At 50.8% G+C, this 8,565-nt stretch overlaps 2 protein-coding genes across 2 annotated transcripts in view; one reads left to right on the top strand and one right to left on the bottom strand.

Moving 5' to 3' along the window:
• The window catches only part of SKOR1 (SKI family transcriptional corepressor 1), a 27,334-nt gene extending 19,049 nt beyond the window's left edge, over window positions 1-8,285 (bottom strand). Inside the window, exons 1-5 of the mRNA XM_042474021.1 lie at window positions 7,726-8,285; window positions 6,838-7,186; window positions 5,691-6,782; window positions 2,475-2,571; window positions 866-997 (exon numbers count right to left, since the gene is read on the bottom strand). Coding sequence (XP_042329955.1) covers window positions 866-997; window positions 2,475-2,571; window positions 5,691-6,782; window positions 6,838-7,186; window positions 7,726-8,285 — 2,230 coding nt within the window. The remainder of the gene's footprint in view (window positions 1-865; window positions 998-2,474; window positions 2,572-5,690; window positions 6,783-6,837; window positions 7,187-7,725) is intronic.
• The window catches only part of LOC121934450 (gonadotropin-releasing hormone II receptor-like), a 65,235-nt gene that overhangs the window by 25,907 nt on the left and 30,763 nt on the right, over window positions 1-8,565 (top strand). The window lies entirely within an intron of this gene.

Here is an 8,565-nt window from a genome sequence, read left to right as displayed (position 1 = left end):
CTCCCAAGAAAATAATAATAATAACTAATAATAATAATAATAATAATAATAATAGTAGTAGTCTCCTGGGGGGTCTTCGTACTTACCTTTCCGAGGACGACCCTCCCCTCCTCCTCCTCCTCCCTCCTCCTCCCCCCTTTGAAAGGAGTCTTTGATGACAGGCGGAGGCTGTTGATTGACAGCTCCGAGGGGCCGGGGGGGGCTAAGTGGGGCTGCCTGTCACTGGCTGCAGGTGAGACCAGGGGCCCCCTTTCCTTCCCTCCTTCCTCCCAGTTCCCCTCCTCCCCTTGCCCTCCTCCTTCCACTCTTCCTCCTCCTCTCGGTCCCTCTTTCCCCAAAAGAGCCCGCCGCCTGTGGGCCATCATCATCGCTCCTCTGCCCTCTTCCAAACGGAGGAGGGAGAGGAGAAGGGCCTCGAGAAGAAAGAGGAGGGAGGAGGGAGGAGAGCCATGGAAGGACCCTCCGGGAGAGGAAGGGAAGCTGGGGGGCTGCCCCGAGAGCCCTTCTAGGCCCTGCCCGCCTCCCCTCCTCTCGGCAGGTCAGACCCTCTTTGGGATGCCTTGGCCAAGGGGCACTTTTGGGGGAGAGGGGGTCCCCTTCCTCTTTTGCTTCCTCTTTCCTCCCCTCCCTTGGATTTGCAAACCAAAGCCTTCCCTTCCCGACCTCCTTCTTTGGCAAAGTCTTTTTGCAAAACCCTTCCTTTAGCTTCCTGGGTCGCCTTCATCATTAATGATAATAATTGTTGCTATTGTTATTAATGCATCATCACCATCATTAATGATAATAAATGTTGCTATTGTTATCGTTATTGCATCATGATGATCATCATCATCATCAATACTAATACCAATGCTTTTGCAGTTACCTGTCCTGGGGCTGCCGTTGGCTGCGCTGCTGCTGCTGCTGCTGCTGCTGCCTTGGTCCTGGGGATAGGCTTTCTTGCCTTGCTCCAAGTAATCCTCGGCCGCCGAGTGATGATTGTCTTCTTGATCTGGGTCTTAAGAGGCAAGAAAGCCTTAATGCCTTAATTAAAGCAGCCAAAGCCCTAGTCCTCAGGCTGCTGCTCCTGCAAAGCCGCCTTAAAGGAGAGCAAGGAAGCAGCAAAAGGACACTAATCTGGATCCCAGAAAGAAGAGGAAGAAGAAGAACAGGAGGAGGAGGAGGAGGAGGAGGAGGACAGGCAGCTGCACAATTAACACACAACACACACACAGCACACACACTTGGTGAGAGACCCAGATGGACTCAATGGCAGCAAAACCAAGTGGGAAATAATAGGATAATAGGAACATAATAGAGGGATCATTGTATCTTGTGAGCCGCCTTGGGTCCCTTTCTGGGAGAAAGGTGGCATAGAAATAACATATAAATATAATATCAATGTAAATAAATATGAATAGATATACATATAAATATAAATATTAGAAATAGGGACCCCTAAATATAAAGATAAATAGGGATCCTTCTTCCTGAGCTATTGGGGGGAAACAGGGGAGGAAAAGGATAGATAAAGCCCCTCTTTTTCAAGGGTTTCTTCCTGTTCCTTTTTCTGCCGCATTCATTCGCTTCAGCATCAAAAAAATATCAAATAATAAAATAATAATAAATCCCTAATTCTGTGGATTAATCCCAATTGCTAAAAGGGCGAACTAAGTAAAGGCCACTTATTTCAATAAGACCACTTTGAATGGAGAGCTACCAAAAGCCGATTAATTTCAGCCACTTCTTGACCAGAGAGTCCTGGATTCGAATCCAGAATCCAGGGCAGTTGCTGCTGAAACCAATGGACTAGCTTCCCTTTTCCCTCCTTTCCCTTCGCCTTTGGAGATTTTCCAGAAACGATTTTTCAGAGAGATTCAGATTTTGCGATATTTGATGCTGAGATTGATTTACGGATTGATATCGTGATATTGAGGTTTGAGATATTTGAGATATTCATGGGGAGGGAGAAGCACTTGAACTGAAGGAGAGATGTATATATGTTTAAGTGTGTGTGTATAGATACACGCCTGTGTGTGTGTGTGTGTACACATATATATTTATACACATGTATACACATACACACACATCCCACTTTTTCAATAGGACTAGATAGATAGATAGATAGATAGATACGGCTTGGGCAAGTCTCTGTCACTTGAGTATACACACACACACACAAATACACACACACACACACACACGTGTGTGTGTGTATACAAGCACACATATTGTGTATCTACATGTGTATACACACACACACACACACACTCGCACCCACATACTGTGAATGTATATGTATGCATGTGTATATATACACACACCTACATACTGTGTATGTATATGTGTGTGTATATGTATATATATATAATCTTGCATGCTTTTGTCCCAGTTTTGTGGAGGAGGATGATGGCAACCCTCCCCAGCACCACACTATCAGTTCGCATTATTATTATTATTATTATTATTATTATTATTATTATTATTATCCTTACCATTCCTTTCAGGGGTGCAGAGATATGTGGAGCCAGGAACCGCCAGAGGAGGGTTGCTTTTGAGGGTCTGGGGCCCTTCTTCTTGGGGAGGATAAACCTGCCAGAAAGAGAAAGGAAACATAGAGAAGAGCCCTTGGACCATTTGCAGGACCTCAAGGGAACCCAAAGGGGAAAACCCTCTTGCAAGGGAGAGCATTGAAGTGTCCCCCAAGATGCACCCAAATAACAGATGCAAAAAACCCTTCTTCTTAAGGGCTGGGATACCCACCTTGTTGGGTTTTCTGCAAAGGAAAACCTCACACAAACACACAAAACCACAAACCCTCCTCCTGCCTCAGCTGCCTTCTCTTTAATTAGGGACTAAAAAATAACCCCAATCCAGGTTCTCCTTCCTTCAAAGCCAGCTCTACAGTTCAAGGGCTTCTCTGCAGCCACTCCGGCTTTCATTCAAAGGCTGCATCCGCACTGCAGAAATGATCCACTTTGAGGCCGCTTTAACTGCTCTGGCTCAATGCTATGGGATTCTGGGCATTCTGCAGTTTGTTGGGGGCACCACAAAGGGCAGCTCCCCAAATCCCCCAGCATTGAGCCAGGCCAGTTAAAGCGGTCTCAGACTGGATTGTTTCTGCAATGCATTTTGGGACCTAGTCAGGCTCCAAATGGAGGACGTTTTGGAAATCCCTCCTGGACAGAAAGGTGACGTGGAGGACAGGTCCTGGAAAAAGAGGACACTTAGTCACCCTGGGCTCTTGGGAGATATTGCACCAGTGCTTTGCAGTTGGAGGGCTGGCTGTGTTATGGTCATTTGGTCAGCAGAAGGGTCACTTCCTATCTCCTCCCCTTCTCTACTAAAAGTGAGCAGTTTTTATGACTCTTTCTCCCTCTTTCCTTCTTGTTCTAGCCCTATAAGTCCTGGACCAGGGCCCTTTTCCTGCTCCTAAGGGCTTCCCATATTTTTAAATGAACCATAGACTCATGGTTGGAAGAGACTTCAAAGGCCATCCATTGCAACCCCATTTATTTCTGCCATGCAGGAACTCACCATCAAAGCACACCTGGCCAATGGCCTCCAGCCTCTGTTTCAAAACCTCCAAAGGAGAAGATGCCATCCTCCTCCAAGGCAGCATCTTCCACTACTGAAAAGCTCTTACTGTCAGGAAGTTCCTCCTAATGTTTAGGTAGAATGCATCTTGCATCCATTGTTCCAGGTCCTATTCTCTGGAGCAGCAGAAAACAAGCTTGCTGCCTCCTCAATATTACATCCTTTCAAGTATTTAAAGAGGGCTATCATATCACCCCTTAACCTTCTCTTCTCCAGGCTAAACATCCCCAGCTCCCTATGTCTCTCCTCACAAGGCATGGCTTCCAGACCCTTCACCATTTTGGCCGCCTTCCTTCGGAGAGGCTCCAGAGAAGAGAGGGACTATTTTGTAGGGCAACTATTAGAAAGTGGGCTTCTTCCAGGGGGTCACTTGTTAATCCTGCTCCAAAATATATTTAAGACTTGTCCCCATTTTGTCTCAGGATCTATGTTCTCTGTCTCCTTCTGGGTGCAAAGGCAAAAATGAAGGAGGACAGGCCTCCATTCCTGGGTTCTTCAAGTCCATTTCTGAGCCATCCTTCCTTCCTTTCTTTCCTGACAACTCTTGCAAATAAAGTGGGCTGTGAGCAATTCAAATTTCCTAAGGCTTCAGCCTTTCTTTAGGGGGAAAACATTTAAATACCCAAAAACATCAAATCCAAGCTTGTTTGGGTCTAGCTTTAAATCAGCAGAGGTCCAAACACGCTGCAGAAACAATAAAGTTAGAGACTGCTTTGTGCAATATACAAAGGACTAACATTAAGGTTTTCTGAACACAGCTATGTCTGTGACTAAGTGAGTAAAACCTCTCTCAGGTCCAAAATACACTGCAGAAATAATCCAGTTTTAAAGACCACTTTAACTGCCCTGGCTCAGTGCTAAGGAGTCCTGGGTATTATTGTTTATTGTGGCACCATTGTTCTCCGACAGAGAAGGCAAAACGTCTCACAAAACTGTTGTTCCCGTATAAGATTCCCTAGCATTGAGCCAGGGCAGTTAGAGGGGCCTCAAACTGCAGTGTGCTTTGGACCAGAGTAGCACAAAAGCATCCTTGTCTAATGATGCTCCTCTGCGAACTGAGACTGACTCAAAAAGCAACACCAAGTAGCTTGCACTTTAAACAAAAATCTGCCCAGTTCTGGACAAAACAATTCAAGAAAGAGGAGGGTGACAAAATGGTGAAAGGTCTGGAAACCACGAAGCCCTATGAGGAAAGACTTAGGGAGCTGGGAATGTTTAGCCTGGAGAAGAGAAGGTTAAGCGGTGATATGATAGCCCATTTTAAGGATTTGAAGGGATTTCACATTCAGGATGGAGCAAGCTTGTTTTCTGCTGTTCCAGAGACTAGGACCCAGTGCAATGGATGGAAGCCACAGGAAAAGAGATTCCAGATCAACATTAAGAAGAACATCCTTGCCTTAAATGCTGCTCCACAGTGGAAGCCTCTGTTGCCTCAATGGAGTCTGGTTGAGTTTCTAAACAGAGGTTGGATGGCCGTCTGCTGGGGGTCTTTGGATGGTATCTTCCTACATGGCAGAAGGAGGCTGGAGCAGATGAACCCTGGAGGTCTTTCCCAACTCTATGGACCCACTAGGGAGAGTGGGAAGGGGCCCCAGAAACCAGGGTGACCCTTAAACCCCAGTGGCAGTGGTTAAATGTTTGCCCTGCAGCCACTCACTCACAAACCATATGGTTGTGAGTTGAAGCCCAGCCAGGGGCTCAGGGTTGACTCAGCCTTGCATCTTTTTGTAGGTCGATAAAATGAGTCCCCAGCTTGTTGGGGCAATTGACTTACACATTGTAAACTGCTTTAGGGAGTGCTTCAGTGCACTGAGAAGCAGTCTAAAAATGTACTTGCTATGGTTATTGCTAAACCGGCCACCTAAAAATTGACCCCAGAGCTGGCACTCTTCCCCAAGTAGGCTGCTCCTCCTACTTTTTCCTCCTTCCAATACCTCCTCTTCCCTCAGGGGTCCCCTGGGGCTCACTCTCAGGGTCCCTGGAAAGGCGACCAGTCTGGCATCCCGGTCCCACTGTTCTGCCAGGAGCCCTCCAAGAAGGAGTGGGGTCTGGGGGTGTTCTGTGTGTGTGTTGGTGACCCCTTGTATGTCCCAGAGGTCCCTCTTCCATCTCACCTGGTAGCCTCCTGGGCTGCTGCTCCTCTCGGGAGTCTTCCCTTCCGTCGAGGGGCCTTTCTCGGGAGTCTTCACGGGGGCCTCCTGAGCCTCCGTCACCAAAGAGGGGGCAGGAGAGGCCTGGTCCATCCCGTCGGGACCCTTAGAAGCTGCCTCTTCTTCTTCCTCTTCCTCCTCCTCTTCCTCCTCTGCGAAACGGTGCCCCTCGACATCTACCTCGGGCTCCTCGACGGTCTCGTTCCCCGGAGAGAGCGACCTGTAGCTGGAGCTGCCTTCACTAAGGAAGTCCGGAGAGAGGTAGCCCGGTGGTGGGCCCCCTCGGGGGGCATTGCCACCACCTCCAGCCCCTGCCCCATAGGCCTCCCTGGCGCTGCCATAGAGCTTGGCGATACTCTCCGCGTCCTTGACCACTGGACGGAAGGCCGAGAGGTAGCTGCCCTTCCGAGGGAGCGGCAAAGGGAGCAGCAGGGCTTCCTCGACAGCTGCTGACCGCTCTTCCTCTGGAGCCCCCTGCCCTTCGGAGGAGCCGGACCCGGACCCTTCTTGTGGGGTGCCCCTTTCAGTCCCTGAGGGCTCTGATCCCTCCAGCTCCCCGTGTCCTGGAGGGTGACCCCGCAAACCTAGGGGCTCTACTGCAGCTGCGGCTGCTGCAGCTGCGGCAGCGACCACCACCGCTGTGGCGGCCGCCTTGGCTTGGCTTTGTCCTGGGTACGGCGGGCCCATGGGAAGGCCCCCTGAAGTAGGCCAAAACATGGGGAAAGGTGGGTAGACCGTCGAGGGTGGGTTATTAGGGTCCTTGGACGGGGGCGGTGGAGGTGGCACCTGGGGGTGTCCCTGGGGGTGCCAAAACATCCCATGTGGGACTTTGCTGGGGTCGTTGCCACTGCTGCCTCCGTTGTTGCCTCCGCTGCCCCCCAAAGGGTCCTCTTGCTTTTTGGGGCAGAGACCAAAGGCTGGGAAAGCATAGGGTGGTGGGAAGAGTGGCGGAGGCAGCTTCTGGAGCATGCCAAAGCCTTTACTGGGCACTGGGATGACCGGATAGCTCCGCACCGAGGAGGGGGCCGGGTTGGATGGTAAGGCCATGCCCCCTTGCTTCGTCGCCCATTGTGGCGGGCTGCTGCTGCTGCTGCTCTTCGGCCAAGGGGGCTGCGGTGCTGCAACGCAGGCTCTTGTGGACAGGGGCCAGGTCAGTGTGAACATGGCTGGTCTTGGGTCCTGATCCTGAGCCACCGTGGCCCGATCCGTGGAGGGAGAAGGTTCTTTTACGGGTCCCTCCGTTGAACATGGCCTTGACGTCCTCCCAGGCGTGGCTGAGGTCGTCGCTGGCCCCTTTGTCGCTGAGCTTGAGGTGCCTCCTCCAGGAGTTGAAGTTGGCGGCGTCAGGCTGCGTGTACTTGGCCTCCGGTGTGCGGTGCGAGTGGAAGATGAACTTGTTGGGCGAGAAGTAGAGGCTGCAGAAGGCGCACTTGATGCACTTGGCCCGGGAGCTGTTGTACCTAATGATAAATCATAATATAAAATTTATTTTTGTCACATCCCTCTGCGCAACGCAATTGGGGCGGCTTTCAACATAAAAATATACAATCCAAATCCCCGAATCCCACCCCACCCATCCTCCTTAAAATACAATTAAACAATTTACAATACAAAACATAATTTAAAATAATAACAACAAAACAGTGAGTGCAACAAGTTGGGGCTGCATCCGCACTGGAGAAATAACCTGGCTTGGCACCACTTTAAGTGCCCTGGCTCAAGGCTATGGAATTCTGGGAGTTGGGGTTTGTTGTGGGGTCAAGAGAGGAGCCCACAACAAACTCCAACTCCCAGAATTCCATGGACTTGAGCCAGGATGCTGAAAAGCGGTATCAAACTGGGTTATTTCTCCAGTGTGGATGCAGCCTAGGTTTTCTTTTTGGTGGCCGGATATCTATTTGGAAAAGGCCTGCCAGAAGAGATCCATTTGGGGAAAGGCCTGCTGGAAGAGATCCGTCTTGACAGCTTTTTGGAAGCTGTTTAAGGTGGTCATATGTACCTGGCTGGGATGAAGCTGCCCCGGGAGCCCCAGGCGCATTCGTGGGCCACGTCGAAGGCAAAGTTCTCAGGCAGCTTGGGGGGCCTGTGCTCCCCCAAAAAGGACTTGCAGAGCCGCTCGGCCTCCCGCTTGGTGATCATGCCGCAGCGGCGGGAAGAGATGGGCATGGCCCCGGCCCTTCGGAGGATCTCCAGCTGGACAGGGGTGCACTGGACGCAGGTGATGCCCAGCGCCACCCGACGGTTGTGGATCTCATTGTAGCTGTAGTTCTTGAGCAGCGTGTTCGAGATCTGCGCCAGGCAGAGGCGCTCCTGGCCGTCGATGACTAAGGACACGATGGGGACCCCATATAAAGAGGTCTCCCCGACTTGGTTGGGTTTCAGGGTGGCCCCCGATGAGGAGTAAGGCTGGAGTAGCTCCGGCTTCGACTGAGGAGACGAGGAGGATGAGGATGAGGATGAAGAGGAGGATGATGATGATGAAGAAGAGGAGGAGCCACAGTCCCGGCCGGGTCCCAGCTGAGCGGTGGCAGCGGCGGCGGAAACAGCCAGCGACTCCATCGGCGTCCTGCCTCTATGGCAAAACTCCTGCAAAGAAAGGAGAGAAAGGAAGAATGAAGAAGTGCTCGAGAAGGAGGAGAGGAAGGAGAAGGGAAGCGGACAGCCCTCATACGAAAGATAGGGGTCTTTGTTTAAGGGGAGGGGGGATCACTAAGTCACCCCCAGGCAAAAGTTGCCCCAAATGGGATCTTTCCTTCCTAGAAAGATAAAGGAAGGAATGGAGAAGCGCTCAAGGAGGAGAGGAAGGAGAGAGGGGAAGGGGACTCTTGGAAAGAAGGAA

Source organism: Sceloporus undulatus, chromosome 6 (genome assembly GCF_019175285.1).
Source record: "Sceloporus undulatus isolate JIND9_A2432 ecotype Alabama chromosome 6, SceUnd_v1.1, whole genome shotgun sequence".
Classification (NCBI taxonomy): domain Eukaryota; kingdom Metazoa; phylum Chordata; class Lepidosauria; order Squamata; family Phrynosomatidae; genus Sceloporus; species Sceloporus undulatus.
The sequence above is the reverse complement of the archived record's forward strand: the minus strand, read 5'-3'. Positions and strand labels throughout refer to the sequence as shown.